This window comes from Suricata suricatta, chromosome 4 (assembly GCF_006229205.1).
Source record: "Suricata suricatta isolate VVHF042 chromosome 4, meerkat_22Aug2017_6uvM2_HiC, whole genome shotgun sequence".
Lineage (NCBI taxonomy): Eukaryota > Metazoa > Chordata > Mammalia > Carnivora > Herpestidae > Suricata > Suricata suricatta.
In genome coordinates, this window is record NC_043703.1 from 129,423,707 (window position 1) to 129,441,921 (window position 18,215).

Genomic DNA, 18,215 nt, shown 5'->3' on the forward strand with positions numbered 1-18,215 from the left:
AAGTGTAGCAAAACTCCATTTGGACTTAATGTATCCTGCTGTGGGCATTTTGTTGGGATTCTGACAAGTTAAATGTCCTCTCGGTAGTTTTCCAAGATCAACAGCTAAGGTAGGAACACCACCTTCCTCTTCCACACCCCTACCTTCCCCCAGGGCTGATGCTGACAGAACCCCGAGGACCCATTCGCTGTCCAGCCTGGGACAGGCCTAGAGCAAAGCCCTCACACCCACTCCTCTGAGGGGCCTCCCCACCTCAGGCTTCCTGCAGCATTAGTGGGTATGAGGTTTAGGTTTGCAAAAGAATGAGTAGCAGAGGAATCTTTCCCTGCGAGATGGTCCCCAAAAAGCCTATCACTTGTTCTAAAGCCTGTGGTGAAGGTGGGTCAGGAGAAAGTAGAAAAAATAGGTGTTTGGGTGCTTCTGCTGGCAGGGGTATCTCAGAAAGCCAAGATGCAGGGGCCGTGGAGGCAGCCCGTGGGCTGGTGAGGAATGACCACCATGGTGATAATAGTGGTGCTTCCTTCCTCCTTGGAGGCGTCCTTGACAGGCCCCGCCGCTGCAGAGCTAGGCATGCGCACCAAAACCCCTGGGCTCACCTAGGCATCAGCTCACATCCCCTACTGCAGTTCAAGTTCCTTGAGGACAGAGCCCGCCTTCTCCTAGTCGATGTCTCTTTCGTATCCGCGCTGAGCCCGTCTCATATCACATCATGGACCTGCCCTGAACCATTTACCTGGCAAATCCAAGGGCCCCAAATGGGTCCCCGATGGAGCTGCTGACCCAGTTCAGGAAAACCGCTCACCCTCCTGGTTCCGCCACCCCCACATGCTGATGTTGAATAATAGGCAAATCACCACCAGACCAGGTGAGGGCTATCTGGTGCCAGCACTGAGAGGTGGATAATGGAACGTGCATCACTTCCAGAAAAAAGACTTCAAGTTCCTAAACTGTAAATAACCTGAAGACAAGGAAGTCTATAATCCATTTTTATCTCAGCTCTATTGCTCAGGATAGAGCTAAAACTGTGAAAATTGAACTCATGCCATTCATTTATTACTACCTAAAGTCTAAAAAGAGGATCACCTTATAACATTTCAGTGCTTATAAATTTGCAAGGTTTGATTACAGAATTATAAATGGGCATGCCAAACTCTAGAGTTTTATATGCAAATCAATGAATACAGGCCACTTTGCCCTCTGGACTTACCTTGCACCTCGATGTAGATGGGGTCAGACACAATCTCTTCATTGTTTATTTTCATCTTACAGATATATGACCCATTGTCTGAACGCTGCACACTGGTGATGCTTCAAAGAAAACACAGACATTTACACTGAATACTCTTTGAGTTCCTGCTGTAGAAATAGGATATTCTTCAACCTCTTTATCAAATGCTATAAACGTTAATCTTCTGTGTCAACGTGGGTAGGCCATGGTACCTAGATATTTGGTCAAATATTACTCTAGATATTTCTGTGAAAGTATTTTTCAGATGTGATTACCAGTTAAATCAGTGGACTCTGAGTAAAGATGACCCTTCACCACATGGGTGGGCCTCATCCAGCCAACGGAGAGCCACACTTATGAGCAAAGACTGAGGTTCTCCGAGGAAGAGGGAATTCTGCCTCCGAAATGCCTTCGGACTCAAGACTGCAATACCAGCTCTTCCCTCCGGCTCCATTTGCCAGCACACACAATCACATTAGCCAATTCCTTAAAATAACTTTTCTCTTGTTCCCTCTTTGGTTCTGTTTTTCTGAAGGACCATGACTAACACACATGCTGTCACTCCTCTTGCCTTCTATAGAAGGCTCTATGCCAGGGTTCTCTATATTGGGGCATTGCCCCATCAAGGCATTTTGCTACAAATCTGTAGGATGTTTTATGTGGGCACAGTAACTAGGAGGCACCGTGGCTTTTAGGGGTCGGGGGCAACTGCTCCGTATCCCAAGTGACTTTCTGAGACCAGACCCAATTCCATTTACAGACACACTCAGAACTTTGTCTGGTTTTAATAGCCACCTCATTCCCAGAACTGCAATGAGCTGAAAATGGGAGCCGCCATCCCTGTGTCCTGTTTGGAAGTTGGCTGTGACTCAGATCACGGATGGCATCTCCCTATTTGTCACGTATGTGGGGGCGTGCCAGGGCGCAAGTCCCTATGTATTCTGTGATCTCTCCTGGAGGGGCCATGCCAGGCATCTACATGGTCCCCTTCATATTATCATAGATCACCTTTCCTTGTGTTCCTTGTACCACAGTTTGAACACTACACGTTGTAAAGCAGCTGCTATAAACAAGTGGCCTTGGCTCTAAGAGCTGGAGAATCCTACTCTCCTCCCTTCAGATGTGTTTACACACAGGAAGTTACACAAAACCTGCCCTTAGCTAAGTGTGGGAAGGGGTGAGGGAATGAGGAACTCCTTGAAATGCCCTCAGATGCTCTCAAAGGGAGGAAACCTTCACTGGCTCAAAGGCACTGATTTCTTCTACTGTGCTCATGAGACAGGGCAAAGGCCATAGCTAGAGAAAGAAAAGTAAAAGAAGAAAAGGGAGGCCATCTTCCTTTCCTGGAGCTTGCTCCCTGATATGACTATATTTATCCCAAAGCAAAATGAAACCCATCCGTCAACCCGTCAAGGCCTGAAGCTTAACACTTAAAAGAGACCAGGAGGCTGCAAGGTTAGAGGGGACTTCATCCTGGTCCATGGGCCCCACAGGCAGCAGGCGGTAGCTGCCAACATAAACAGCATGGCGACATCAGGAGCCAATCCACCACAGCAAGGCCCCTCGGCCTTGAGGTTGAACGCACAGGTTTCAGAAAAACGTGGAACATTTTAAACTACCACTTCTCCCCAGAGATACCATGTTGCAGCTCCCTTTTAGCTTCTGATAAAGAGTAAGTAAAATACACATCAGGAATGGTGTCAATCCAGAATGAGGGGAACCAGAGCTGCTTGGGTTAACATTATCCCCTTATTGTTCCCAAGGCCCAATAATGTGACTATCACGTGTCACCTGCATTTCCCACGTGCTAATCTGAGCAGCGCCCCACTGACTTAGAACGCTCTGTCTTCCCCTTTCCCCTCACTCCTGTGAATGTGCAATTTTGGAATTGCACCTGATGAATGAATGTTGGACTTGAGGAGGACTCAGGATCAAAGGCCAGATCTCTCCATGCTTTAGGGCAGGAACTGAGGTCACAATGTGTAGAGGTCACTGGGAGAACGTGGAAAGAGACCTCACAGGACAAATATCTCCAATTAAGGGGTTAGCTGACCCTCCTCTGACAAATCTTCCTGGATATCATGGTGATAAGAAGAAAGAGGAAGAGAACCAGGTGTCTAGAATGGTTCCCTGCCAAGCATGAGTATCAGCTAGTGGCTGAATGGTGCACCTGCTCCTGGGAGCTCCTGAAGGTTCTGCACGGCTGAGCAGTCTAGATTTCTCTGCAGTTGAAAAACAAACAACAACACACACACACACACACACAAAACAAAATAAACAAACAAAAAAACCTAGGTCATGGCTACCAAAGAGGGCGTCCTTTGCACATATTTCACAGGTTCATTTTAGAAGGGGAGTCATTTTCTTGAGGCCAGGCCCAGGGGCCGGGCTGACATAAGATCTGACAGGCTGAGGACAGCTGTGTCTCTGAATGCCGGGCTCTGGCTCAGGGTCCGGGCCCCCACTGTTGCAGCAGCCATGTCACATGACTTAGGTAGCCAGGGACCAGAGTGCAAGAGACGGCCACAGAGGGATGCAGGGCAGAGTCCAATGAAGGCAGCCCAAGGATGCAAACAAAGTACCCCTGTGCAGAGGGGGAGGAGGTGGGCAGGCAGGGAACAGAGAAAGTGTTGGACAGAAGTCAATAGTTGAGCAGTACAGCTTGGACTGCACAGATCAGATGCAAAACGCATGAAAAGTCTATGAGTATCTTAAACCAACCAGCATGTAAGGAAAATTCAAGCCAGGAGGAAAAAAAGGAGAGCTCAAAGGGAACATGATCAAAACTTTGTCTTTAGTCATTCATATCTGAAGAGGTCAGCAATCCGCTTGGGAGAAGGGCTACGTGCCTGCATTAATTAGCAACTCCAGATCCAGCTTTTCCACAAATAATTCTACTTGTTGCTTCCTACACATGCAAGGCAAGGCTGTCATGCTGAAGGAAGGGTGGGGGGTGAGGTGGAGAAGAGCTGTTGTCCCCAAGCTCTCCCCTCTCCCTAAAGGAAACAGCAGGCGCAGTCTCTAGCGGCTTCCCAGCAAAGGCTCTGAGCTCAAAATAGCAATCTAGGCGTTCCAACAACTAAGAATTCCAGAGAGAACACAGGAAGGAGAGCGTAATTCAAGAAAATGCCCCAGGGCTGGATTCTAGGTCTTTGGTGGGCAGCACAGTGGGAAAGTAAAGACCCACCAAGGGGCTTGCTTCATCAGGGGATGTCACAACTCCAAGATAAAGCGGAGATACAGAAGCTTCCAGAGAGAAGGAAAGCAAGTCATTCATGAATGAATCAGAACACCACCACATTTCTCTAGGACAAATCTGGGGGCAAAAAGGAAATATATCAATGACTTCCAAATGACAACAGGAAATTATTTCTTTTTGAGTTCTGTATCCAGCCAAACTACCTCAAGGTGAGGGTGGAAAACATCAAAGCATTTCCAGACACGCAAGGTCCATGCTGGGGGGGATGGGCTCCGCGTCAAAGTGAAGGAGCCAAGAGGCGAGTTTGGGGGCGGCGCGGAACCCGGGCTCCAGGAGGAAATAGGACATAAAAGGGCCCCTGGAACAAGAGTAAAGAACACTGAGCTGCACCCCAGACATGGGGAGCAACCTGCCCAGACTGGAGCAGGAGAAGAGACAGGACAGACATCTCCTTGGAAAAGATCATATCTGGTAATTTCATCACTTTGAGAGATGTTTTTAGAGTTTAGGGATGAATAAGAGATTGATACTTAGAAAATTAAGCACAGTATCAAGCAAGGAAACTATTAAATTGAGGACAATCAAAAAGCTATAAAGAAGTTAAGATGTAACTACAGCCTACTATATGACTCAGCTGAAAACAGCACTTACAGAGCCACAAAAAACATTGAGTCCTGGGTGTTGATTTAACCAGAGCTGTAACATTTTATTAGATGAACTTGGAGCCAGGCATGCATGCACACATGCGGACACACACACACACACACACACACACACACACACGTCATATGGATTGAATACCTACAAAAGATAGCCAACAAGTGGATAACTGCAGCTCCTCACTGGGGAAGGGCTGGAGGCTGGAGCAGGAGAGAGGATTTTTGAACAGTTGGAGTATTTTACCCTGTGTACACACTGCTTTAAAAAAGGTATAAAAATCGTGTCAGATTTTGGTCAAACACAAACATCGAAGTGGGGAAAGCCAAAGCCACCATAGAGACTCAGCCACCGCGTCTAGACAGGAACCACCTGGACAGAGCCACAGGGCCAGCATCTGCAAAGCCCGTCACACTAGGGTGGCCTCGGCTGGGTGAGTCCCCGGATGTCCTGTAAGGACACACAGAGCCTCCCTGTCCCTCAGACCTATCACAGATAGACTGGCCTGCTCAGACATGGCTCTCAAGTAGCAGCTACACTCTAGAGTCTTCTTTAAAGAAATACAAAAAATAACAAATAGAGTACAATTCCACTCATATGAGCCAAATTCTAGAGCCTTCTTTAAAGAAATACAAAAAATAGGCACAGTTCCACTTACATGAGGGACGTAGAGTAATCAAAGTTATAAGGAAAGACAGAAGAAGAAGACAGGTTACCAAGGACTGGAGGAAAAGGGGATGAAGAGTTAGCATTTAGTGTTTCCCTCCGGGAGGATGAGAAAGTTCTGGAGCAGGATGGTGGTGATGCTGCCACCACAAAGTGAATGTGCTTAATGTCACTGGATTGTACACTCAGGTTAAAACAGTACATTTTATCCTATGTATATTTCACCACAATAAAAAAAATTAAAAAAAAAACAGTTGTGGAGAAATATAGGTTGTAGAAAGCAATAAAATCCTTACAGCTCTCGCTACTGAGAATTAAGCTAGAACTGAACTCCCAGTGGGGAATCCCTAGACTACACAGAAAAAAAGGTCAAAATACTTTCCCTTTGGGGCACCTGGATGGCTTAGTTGGTTAAGTGTCCGACTTCGGCTCAGGTCATGATCTCATGATTTGTGAGTTCGAGCCCTGTGTCTGGCTCTGTACTGACAGCTCAGAGCCTGGAGCCTGCTTCGGATTCTGTATGTCCTTCTCTCTCTGCCTTTTTCCCACTTGTAATCTGTCTCTCTCTCTCAAAAATAAATAAATGTAAAAAAAAATACTTTCCCTTTGCCACAAATTATCCCAATAACTAAACATGCAGGGCCTGCCAGTCTATAGGAGCATGGGCTTTTGTTTTTGCTTGTGAGTTTGGTCTCCCCAGTCTTCTGTCTGATGGCTGGTGCCTCCCTGGAATGCTCTACCAGGGAGAGTTTCTACCTAAGCCAGAAAGCTCCTTATACCCTACGCCTGACTTTAGAGCTAACTCTATCCCAAAAAGTACACCCTCCTTTAGAGACCCCAGGGAAAGGTCCTGGCTACGCAGCATCCCGGGGTCTGCACAAATGGATGGGCTACAGTTTCAAGTTGATATCAGGTGCAAATGAGGCAAGATACCAGTCGGAGAGCCAAGACGGAGACCCAGCTCGGTGGCTTAAGTCCTGCAAAGAAGAATTGCTTCAAGTTCTGGAGAGATACAGCCTGAACTGCACAGCATCCAGGACTAATCAGTAATGTGGGGTCTGCGGAGGGGGGGAGGGTGCAAATTTCAGTATTAATCACCAAGCCATCAGTTAGGAATACCCCAACCTGTTGGTGGACACAGAGTTCCCTGTTGGAAAAGTTTTCTCAGGGTTGTGGGCCATGGTTTCTTTCTCTGTTTGGTATTTCCTAAGTATTTAACAAAATGCATACACTACTATTAAAATAAGTATTTTTTTCATTAATTTACCTATTTTGAGAGGGAAAGGGCACAGAGAGAGGGAGATGGAAAATTTTTAGTAAGCTCCATGTTCAGCTCAGAGCCCAACGTCCAGCTTGAACTCATGAACCATGAGGTCATGACCTGAGCTGAAATCAAGAGTTGGACACTTAACTGAGCCACCCAGGCACCCCTAAAATAACAAACAATTTCTAAAACCTTTTAGGGACACACTTTCTCATGATGTTAAATCTCCTTTAACTTTTCCCAAGGAGGTGGGGCTTGTACTTAAATGCACATGAACTTCTTTTATCATTTCTACCTGCATCCCCAGCCCCATTTCAATAAACTGAGGTTTGACCAAATGATGGGTTGGGTCCTGAGTGGCAGAAGTGTCCCCTCAGTCCTGATGCCAGGTCCTCTCCCCTAAATCGATCCTTCAAGGCCAAATCCACAAGTATGCACCCTCCTAACCTACACCTTCAACCAGGACAGGGCTTGTTTTAGGGTCAAAGACCAGACTGCTGACTAACCCTTATTTTTAGAATGGGGCATTTGGGGCCTTAAGTGTGGGGTCTGCCTGATATGGAAGAGGAAATGTGGAACTAAGAAAGACTAAGAAAGTTAAATCACATCCATAATCCTGGTCAGTTTCTAGCAACTCACAACTGCTTCACATTTAAAGGACGTGTGCTGGTACAAATTATGGGGGCCTCACTCTGGAGACCCCATCATTTTCAAAATTCATTACCCTTTCTTATAATGACACCTTATACAAAAATGCCTTATGACCTAACTCAAAACACCTTGTGTTTCTGCTTTCCTCTGACCCCTGCCAATATACAGACATCTGTACTTTGCACGTTCCCTTAAATACATGTGGTCCATGCAGGCATTCTTAACGCAGCTTCAACAAAATTACAAGCTAATGAATTCCACATGTTGAAGGCCTAGAATTAGTTTTTAACTCTTCACTGTTCCTGGCAACCGGAATGGATTTCTTTCAGGGCCCGTGAGATATGAGAAGAGAAGACATTGTTTAAGGGTGATAGCTTACTCTCTAGTGATCCCAAGTCACCCTACTCAGAGGAACCTCAAGGTCCTCATCTAAAAGATGTCATATTAAGGGTCTCCAACACCCTGCTTTCTTGCCAAGAAATTACACAGATATTTATCATCTCGATTAAGTCACTCCAGTTTCCTTCACATGGCTTCTGTGTCATTTGAACATTAATACAGTTGAAGAATATTACAATGGTGGACTCAGTACTGTCCCCAAAGCCACTCAATTCAGCTGAGTGTCCATGATGTACATGAATTCAGATCACTAAATTTGCTGTTTGGCTTAGTTTGGAGGTCAAATAAGATTTTTCCCCCCTTCAGAATGAGTTTATGAGACTGGAGCTGAGTACATGCAAAAGTGTAAATTTTTTTTTTCTTAAGTTCTGAAAATATGACCCAGGTCACCTTCTGAACTCTATAGACACAAGTCCAAGATAACACGGTGTCTACTCTAAGTTTAAAAGCTCTCCAGGGGCACCTGGGTGGCTCAGTCGGTTAAGCCTCCGACTTCAGCTCAGGTCAGACCTCACGTTCGTGGGTTCGAGCCCCGCGTCAGGCTCCGTGCTGACAGCTAGCTCAGAGCCTGGAGCCTGCTTCAGATTCTGTGTCTCCCTCTCTCTCTGACCCTCCTCCTCTCATGCTCTGTCTCTCTCTGTATCAAAAATAAATAAAACATTAAAAAAAATTTTTTTTTAAAAAGCTCTCCAATTTGGGGCACCTGAGTGGCTCAGTCGGTTGAGCATCTCTTAATTTCAGCTCAGGTCATGATCGCAGGGTCACGGGATCAAGCCCTGAGCTGAGCTCCACACTGAGCATTTCACCTGCTTAAGATTCTCTCTCTCTCCCTCTGCCCAGCTCTCCTGTTCACTCTGTCTCTCTCTCAAATTAAAAAAAAAATTCTGAGTGTCACATTAAAAATATTTTTTTAATTAAAATTCTCCAATTTAAGTCCTTTAAACATCTGGTGGCCCCTTAGAACACACGTGAAGCTGCTGGTCACGTGGTGCAAACCTATCTCTTTGGCAAGAAGGCAGCTCACCTATGGCTGTCCAGTGGCAGGACCCCTGTTCAGGATTCCCAGCCCAGAGAGACAGCAGGTCAGTGTTTTCCTCCTAAGGATACCTGATGGAATCAATGTGCCGGCTCTCCATTCCTTTAAGCCCTTCAACTGCTCCTTATCCATTAGTAAAAGGATCATCAGAAGCTGTGTCTCTATCATGATAAAATATCTGTGTCTTGGGGTGCCTGGGTGGCTCAGTCAGTTAAGCATCCAACTTCGGATCAGGTCATGATCTCACTTTCGTAGGTTCGAGCCCCGCGTCGGGCTCTGTGCTGACAGCTAGCTCAGAGCCTGGAGCCTGTCTTCGGATTCTGTGTCTCCCTCTCTCTCCAACCCTCTCCTGCTCACGCTGTCTCTCTCTCTCTCTCAAAAATAAATTAAAAAGCATTAAAAAATTAAAAAAAAAATCTGTCTTATAGTTGATGCAGAAAAAAAAGGTAGCCAAATCTCCTGAGTGGTCTTAGCCCAGGCTGGGGGTGACAGCCGGACAGACCCAGCCCAAAATTTAAATCAACCAATGGAAAACAGGACACTTGTGTTCTTTGCTTTGATGCTAACCAAGCCTATAACTTGGAAAAACTATACAAAAAAAAAAAAGGGTGCATCTTCTGGAAATGTTGACACACTAAATTCTAATGGGAGTTGTTAGTCCTGTGGTATCTCTGAGGCAGTTTTCTGAAAAGGAAACATCAAATGATTCACCAAAAGACTGGACTCCGTCCGGGACTGCCCCAAGCATCAGGCCAGGGAAAGTGAAAACACACTAGATCAAAGAGGGCTCCCCTCGCTCGGAATGCAGGAATCCCAGGGAAAAGGCGCTGGCACCAACCTTGCGTGGCCCTGACCTCATTTTGAGCTTTTAATGACCACAGGTCCACCGAATTCTAGAACTGTATGTGCAAGAAGGCCCTACTCAAAAACAAACAAAACACTCAAACCCCTCCTGGCAGAAGAGGAGGGAGGAGAGAATAAAAAAGGGATGGGAAGAAGAGAAGCAGCTGGCTCACTGTCGCCGGTACTCTGAAATATGATGACTCAGTCCTAGGGACAATGGATTATTCTAGATAACATGCTGACTTGGCTCATCACTCCCCCCACCCCCAATGCATTCGGTTGGCCCTCGTCAAAACAAAGCCAAACAGTGAGCCAGTGACATGAGGGCTACCTCAGTACCATGATCTGCAGACGCAGGGGTGTAAGGGAGAGGTAGAAGAGAGGGGGGGACAAGGCAAAGGAAAAGGATGGGAAGGTCGTTTGTTTAAAAGCCCCACGCCCACGGTGCAATATAGACGTCTGCTCATCCTGGGTAAGAAACGTCCTTCCCACTCACTGGGAGAGCTCTTGAGTGAAGCAGAACTTGACATGACTTGTAGGTCAGGTGGGCCGTGGTCCCCCACAGCCCAGAGCCTCCGATAACCAGCAGTTCCAGGGCGGGCCGAGATCAATGTAAAGGAAATCAACAATACAGACCGTCCGCTATTAATCTACACTCTAAATCAGCGAGTTGCCAACACAGAAAATAAAAAACTGTTTTTTAACCTATGAGGTTGTCGCTTTTGCATCAGCAATAACATAACAACATTTAACAAAAGAAAGGAAGAAAGAACACGTACCTGAAGGAAGCGATTATTGCCGTAGCTTCGTCATCTGGATAAAACTGAGTAATTGCATGATGTGCCCCCAGCAACTCCTTCCCATCTTTCCACCAAGAAATAACTGCAATGTCCTGGTACATATTAGGTATATTGATTGAGCAATTGAATTTGACATCTTTATGTTCAGAAAGTATTATGTGGCCAATTGTATGATTAAAGGCAAGAGGCGGGAGCTTTGACCCAGCAGAGGTCGCCCCGGGATGGGCTGCAATGCCCGTGTGCCGTCGTCCGGGCTGAGTTGGTGAAAGCATCAAGGCAGGCTGGTACCCACTGGTGTGAGGAACGGGAAACGGCACGTGGTCAGCTTGCAGGCTTCCTGGGTATGCCAGGCCAGGCTTGGTCTCTTCCCTCACCTCTGCAAAAGCTGCAAAACAGAACACCTGATTTTCAGCCTCTTAAATAAAGGCATTTTCCAAGTAGGTTCCCAATCTCTAAGCCTCTGATGAGAGACATGGAGTATCCTCAGGGGCTTCAGAAAACAGGAGCAAAATGTACTTAACACATACGTCTGGCCACATATTCTCATTCACAAGTTCATTTATTCGTTCACGTATCTCCTAAAGAATGTTTAACAAATATAACTCCTCCTAATTTTTTTTCTTTTCTTTTTTCAAATTGAGATATAATTGACATATTATATACGTTTCTGGTGTATGACATAAGGATTTGATATTTGTATCTATGGCAAAATGATCATCACTACAATCTAGTTAACTTACCATCACAACACAGTTACAAAATTTATTTATTGCGATGAAAACTTTATTTTTTATTATTTATATTTGTTTTTCTTTTGAGAGAGGGAGAGAGTGTGTACGTGTGAGTGAGTGGGGCAGGGGCAAAGAGAGAGGGAGGCAGAGAATCCCAAGCAGGCTCCACGCCCAGCACAGAGCCCGACTGGCACGAGCCAGTCATCTTGCGACTATGAGATCATAACCTGAGCTGAGATCAAGAGTCAGATGCTTAACCAGCTGAGCCACCCAGGCGCCCCTCTTGTATTGAGAACTTTTAGCAGGTTTTAAATGTACAAAACAGTATTATTAACTGTAGTCACCTTACCGCCCATGACATTGCCAGGACTAATTCATTTCATAACGTGATTTGTGCCCTTTGACCATCTTCCCCTGTTTTTGAAAACTGTGACTCATTCAAAGTCCTTCATATCCAGCTCAACAGCATAGCAGGAAGGTGATGGCACCTGAGATCACTTTTCTCACTGTGTTCTCAGTCACAGACTAGGCCACACATTTGGCCAGTGGTCTTTTTATTTTTTTTAACATTATTCATTTTTTGAGAGACAGAAACAGAGTGTGAGCAAGGAGAAGCAAAGAGAAAGGGTTGGGGGGACACTGAATCCGAAGCAAGCTTCAGGCTCTGAGCTGTCAGCACAGAGTCCAATGCAGGGCTTGAACTCACGGACCAGAAGATCATGACCTGAGCTGAAGTCAGGCGCTTAACCGACTGAGCCACCCAGATACCCCTGGCCAGTAGTCTTATAAAGGCTGCTACTGGTCACAAAGATAGGAGTTTACAATTCTGGTGCCTCAACATGACCCATCTCTAGGTATGGGGCGGGGGGTAGGAATCAGTGTTCCTTATGTCACCAATAGAATGACTTAGAGCTTCCAGTAAAATGCTTGCTTGCTGGAATGAACCCAGCAAGATTAACTTCATCTGGCCCACAAGTATTTCTAGAAACATTGGCCCACAATAGTTGTACTGCTGGCGTTTCTAACAGCACTTCTGACTGTTGGCCACAAGCAGTTGAGACGGGCAGAGAATGGGAGAGACATGGGCCTGGCACTGTGTGGGCAAGTGACTGGGGGTGCACAGAGGTGTCCACCCCCACTCCAGAGCTGTCTCTGCCACACTCAGGATGTCGCACCCTCCTGGGCTCCTGAGTATCTGTGTGCAGGGAGTACGGTGGTTTCTGCTTAAGGTTGTGCCAGATTTAGCAGATAAGAACACAGGATGCCCAGTTAAACTTGAATTTCAGGTAAATGACAAATAATTTTTAGCATAAATATGCACCTATTTGGCAAGTGGAGATACAATCAGGAGGTCCGGGAGTAGAAGGAAGGATCTGAATATTTGTTCCTCTGGCTTCCAGCCTGCCAAGTCGCTCTGGACTGCACATCTCCCTCAACTGAAGGTCACCGCTTCTGTTAGAGAGTCTTCTCCACATGCCTCTTTCATGCCAGGTCAGCTCTCATGGTTGCTGCATTTGGGAATGGGCTCCAGGGTGAATGCCAGGTTGGAGAAGAAGAGATTTCACTCTAAGAAGCCAGGGAAGGGGCACCTGGGCGGCTCAGTTGGTCAAGCGTCCAACTCTTGATTTCTGATCAGGTCATGATCTCAAGGTCTGTGTGATAGAGCCCCAAGATGGGGTTTATGCTGACAGTGCAGAGCCTGCTTGGGATGCTCTCGCCCTCTCTCTCTCTCTCTCTCTCTCTCCTTTCTCTCTGCCCCTCCCCTCTCATGCACGTGCATGTTCTTTCTCTCTCTCTCAAAAATAAAGAAAAAAACTTTAAAAATAAAAAGAGAGAGGGTGCCTGGGTAGCTCAGTTGGTAAAGTGTCCGACTTTGGCTTAGGTCATGATCTCATGGTTGGTAGGTTCAAATCCCACATTGGGCTCTGTGCTGACAGCTAGCTTAGAGCCTAGAGCCTGTCTTCAGATTCTATGTCTCCCTCTCTCTGACCCTCCCTTGCTCATGCTGTCTCTCTCTCTCTCTCAAAAATAAATAAAACATTAAAAAAATTTTTAAAACAAAATAAAAAGAGAAAGAAGCCAGGGAATGCTCACTGCTTGTCCTCAGCCTGAGGTCTCAGTGGCTGTGGGAGAGCAGGGGCCCTCCGCATGCTTTGGGGGAGGCTATGTGGGTCAGCCGCAGGCTGGCCTTGGGCCTGGCCATCAGACTGATGAGTGTGCTGTGACAGAAGCATTCATTTATTCCAGGGAGTGGAGGTCAGAGTGACTCCGCAGGAGAGGGCCCCTGTTGCCCCCACACCAGGCAAATCTTATGCACCAGTGTGGGCCTGTGCTCTTAGCAGGAAAGGGCAAAGCTCTGCCTGAATCCCATCCAGCTCCATCCTTTCCCTCTGAATTTGGGGATACCTTCTGCAGGTATGAATACTCTGGCTATTTACCTTATGCCTGCAGACCCTTCGCAAGACCCTTCCCATCCATGAGGCTGGGAAGGCAGGGAGTTTGTCCAAATAACCTTGTTTTTCTTTAGAGGCAAAAAAGAAAAAAAAATGTGGAGTGGGAGAAGCAAATAATTCCTTGGTTTGGCTACTTTACTTAAAGACATTTAAAATGTCAAATTATAAAGGTAACCCAAGTTGGTAGTGGAAAACTCAAATGTTTCTAGAAGCCCAGAAAATATAAAACGGGAAACTATTGTGTAATCCCAAGCCTGCAAGATAACCTCAGGTTACAGCTGGGGTCTAGTGCAGTTTTCTCAGAGCCAAGCTGCTAAGTGAGCGAACTAGAGACGAGGCCACCCACTCAGACGTCGGAGCGGCAAGCCCACCCTATAATCACTATGGATGGTTTAAAAGATAGTTAAGCTCCATGAGCTGAACTGCCAGGAGTTGGCAGAATGATTCAACTGCCAATGAGTATTTACATCGCTCCTACCGGGTCTAAGATTTGCTGCAACAGTCTAATGGGATACAGAAAGGCGTTTTCCCCAGACGAGGAGCAACAGAGGGTCCCAAGAGTTAAGAGAAGATGGGACACAAGGACGTGGGGCAGGAGGGCTGTCCCGGTCCCTCCCCACCTGCCTACTTAGCCCGCCTACTTTGGGTGCTGGGGCCCTCCCCCTTGTAACATCTCCTGTGATTCCTCACTCAGTTCTCTCTCTCCTGCTGGACCGGGAGCCCCAACAGGGCTAGCACCCACACTCTAGCCAGGCCACAGAAGCTGCTCAAAATAGGTGTGTTGAATGAATGCCTAAGTAAGTAAAGGCACGAATTAGAGAAGGGATGTGGGAGGGGGTGGACAGGGTTCCTAGGGGCCAGAGGTGGGGGGAGGAAATTGAAGAGAAAGAAGAGGCCCTAGTAGTTTGGGAACATGACTGTAGTTGCAAGGAGGCGCTCCTGTGCTGGCATCAAAGTGACGGAGCAAGTGGATACAGGCTGACCGTGGAGAGTCCTGGATCCTGGCTGACGCAGCAGTGAATTCCTGGAAGGTTTCTGAACAGGGGAAGGAGAAGATCAGGGAGGTCCTTGACCCTGACGCTGACATCCAGCTGAGTGGGGAGCCTGAGGAGCAGGAAGGAGGAGGCCAGGAGGAGGGGAACCCACTGGGAAGCCGGCAGAGACCTAACTACCAGAGTGGCCGGAGCAGGAAGGATGCCGCAGAGAGAAGAAAGGTTGACCCCAACAGTGTTCCCACTACGGCCATCACCCCACAACAGAAAGGTCAGTCTGACACCAGGTGTGAAGGAAGGATATAATCTCAGAACACGGGAGAATTCTCAGGAGTGGTCATTACACTGGTTGTTGTCAGTTGGAAGAATACAGGCTGGGAGTCTGTTTCTGGTTCGGTTTTCTCACAGGGAGAAGGGGGATGGTGATAATGGTGCCCCACAGGGGACTGCTGTTAGCAATAAAGGAAGTGTCCCTATGCCTGGCTCATAGTCAGCACTCAGTAACTGTTAGCTATTATTATTTTTTTTATGTTTTTTATTTATTTTTGAGAGACAGAGAGAGACAGCGTGAGCAGGGGAGGGTCAGAGAGAGAGGGAGATGCAGAATCTGAGGCAGGCTCCAGGCTCTGAGCTAGCTGTCAGCACAGAGCCCAATGTGGGGCTTGAACCCATGAACCGTGAGATCATGACCTGAGCTGAAGCCGGACACTTAACGGACTGAGCCACCCAGGCGCCCCGTTATTACTATTTTTTTATCATTTTCCCATTTTATTGTGAATCAGTAAAAACCTGCCGCAGCCCAATACTTGAGAAAGGCTGATTTACAAGGATTGATACAGAGAGCCGAACAACCTCTCGTGGAGGGTGATGTGGGTGAAGTTCTCGCCGCACAACTTTGGTGGGGGCTGGAGGGGGTGCCGTTCATACAGCAGCCCGTGTAAATGGTGTTTCAGAGCTCTAAAGTGCATACAGGGAGCCCTGAGTGATTTCAGATAATGTGAAAAAAGGCAAAATAAAAACCAATCCAAGGTTTTGGACCCAAGGGTCGGGGCAATGACTAATCAGAAATTATATATATATTTTATAACTTAAAAATATTTTAAAAATAATTTTATTTATTTATGTACTTATTTATTCAGATGCTGGGCTCAATCTCACTAATTGTGATAGCATGACCTGAACCAAAATCAAGAGCTGGATGCTTATCCTACTGAGCCAACTGGGCACTCCTAGAAATTAGATTTTTTAAAAAATATCTAGTTAGTTAGTTAGAGGGCATGTGCATATGGGAGAAGGGCAGAGAGAGAGAGAGAGGGACAGACGAAGAGGATCATAAGCAGACTCTGTGCTGTCAGTGCAGAGCCCGTCGCGAGGCTCAGTCCCACAACCTGGGATCATGAAGTGAACCAATATCAAGAGTTGGACGGTGAATGGACTGGGCCACCCAGGTGCCTCTAAAAGTGGAACGCTGAAAAATTATTTTGGGAAAGTTATGGCAGGAGGAAGAGATCAGACCAATAAAGCTTGCTTGTGTGACACACCTAATTCTCACTAACACGCTCCTGTTAACTCATCTTTACAAAGGCAAAACAGAGCGTGGTGGCCTCGTGTTAAATGGATAAACATTTGAGACAATGTTTAGTCAGTGTGAGATGTGTACTAAAAGCTCGCAGAGACTGGGGGTGTCTGGGTGGCTCAGTCAGTTGAGTGTCTGACTTTGCCTCAGGTCATGATCTTGAAGTTCATAAGCTCAGGCCCTGCATCAGGCTCTGTGCTGACAGCTCAGAGCCTGGAGCCTGCTTCAGATTCTGTGTCTCCCTCTCTCTGCCCCTCCTCTGTTCGTGTTTGCTTTCTCGCTCTCTCAAAAATAAACATTAAAAAAGAAAAGATCCCACAGAGACTGAATGAGAATTTGGTACTCTCTACATAGCACACATGGAAAAGTGGGCTGCCTCTGGCTGTAATTTGGGTGGAAGTCACAAGTCACTTCACTCTCCCCTCCCCGCCCTTCCTCTTTCAAGGCTGTTTCCTTCTGTGGACTGGCTAAGCTACTGAAGTGGGAAGGTGAGCCTTACCAAAGTAACTGCTGCTAAGCAGCCTTGGATAAACGGCCTCGCACCCAGGTCGGACAGCAGATGTCCAGCTGTTCCAGCAGCTGCGTCCCCCACCCGGCCCAGGAGGGGCACGACGGAGCATCCCTGCCCATCCCCAATCACCACTCGGCCCTTGACCAGGTTCCAGCATCAGCTTCCTACAGACAGGGATTGTGCCTCCATCATGCCAAGTACAGTGTAGAGGCTTATGGGATATGATTAGCAAATATTTATTCATCCAACAAATAAACTGGGTAGATATAGTGTCCATTGATTCACGCAGCTTTGCCTTGTTTTTCTAAACAAATTTGTAGCTTTCTCAAAAGCTGGAGGCGACGTCCTCTGAACCCAGCAGGATGAGTGATGTGGATTGAATATGCAGTGAACATCCACTGAATAAATGGGTGTGATGATGTGGACAGAGTTCTGAGGGATGAGTAGGGAAGAGACGTGGTCCAGGCAGGGGCACTGCTGGAGCTGGGGGTGGGACTGAGCCCCTCTTCCACCAACCACACAGTTGGCTCACACAGTGAGCCAGACATTTAGGGACCTTAGTCTGTATGTAAGTCAGGGGATGCTAGTAAATAGGCCACGTTCTGTGTAATCAACTAGCACATTCCACCTTTAAGTCCATGACTAGTGGCTCAGTCCTTGCTGAGTGTGCATGATGGCAGGTAGCCTCGTGGCCAGTACTGTTCAGTGGTGCCCAACAATGTCCCTTGGTGCCTGAGACATGACCTCAGAAAAGCTCTTCGGCCTCTCTGCTCCCCTGCAAGGATAAGAGTGCCTCAGTGGTGGGACATGATTGCATGTATGGGGTCTGCCAGCACATTCTACAGATTTGGGCCGATGTTGTCATTAGCTGTTGGCCACTTGAAGTAGGCTTCTATTTTATTTTTTAAGTTTACTTGTTTATTTTCAGAGAGAGAGAGAACACGAGCAGGAGAAGGGCAGAAAGAGAGAATCCCAAGGAGGCTCCATGTTGTCAGTGCAGAGCCCAACGTGGGGCTCAAACTCATGAACTGTGAGATCATGACCTGAGCTCAAACCAAGAATTGGATGCTTAACTGACTGAGCCACCCTAAAGTAGGATTTCTGAGATCCAGGGGCGGCAGAGCAGCCCTCCAGGCCCTGGATGCCCGTCAAGCCACGGGAAGAAGACTGGGCGGGCAGCAGCCCTGTGGGAGGAAGAGTATGGGTGGG

The 18,215-nt window shown here is 47.1% G+C and overlaps 1 protein-coding gene across 2 annotated transcripts in view; it reads right to left on the minus strand.

Annotated features, from left to right (window-relative positions):
* Window positions 1-18,215, minus strand: part of MERTK (MER proto-oncogene, tyrosine kinase) — a 102,948-nt gene that overhangs the window by 67,656 nt on the left and 17,077 nt on the right. For both annotated transcript variants that reach the window (XR_003907949.1, XM_029937816.1), the window contains exons 2-3: window positions 10,723-11,128; window positions 1,208-1,308 (exon numbers count right to left, since the gene is read on the minus strand). Coding sequence is in view for 1 of the 2 variants with exons in the window: in XM_029937816.1 (XP_029793676.1) it covers window positions 1,208-1,308; window positions 10,723-11,128 (507 nt within the window). In the remaining variant the exon portion in view is untranslated. The remainder of the gene's footprint in view (window positions 1-1,207; window positions 1,309-10,722; window positions 11,129-18,215) is intronic.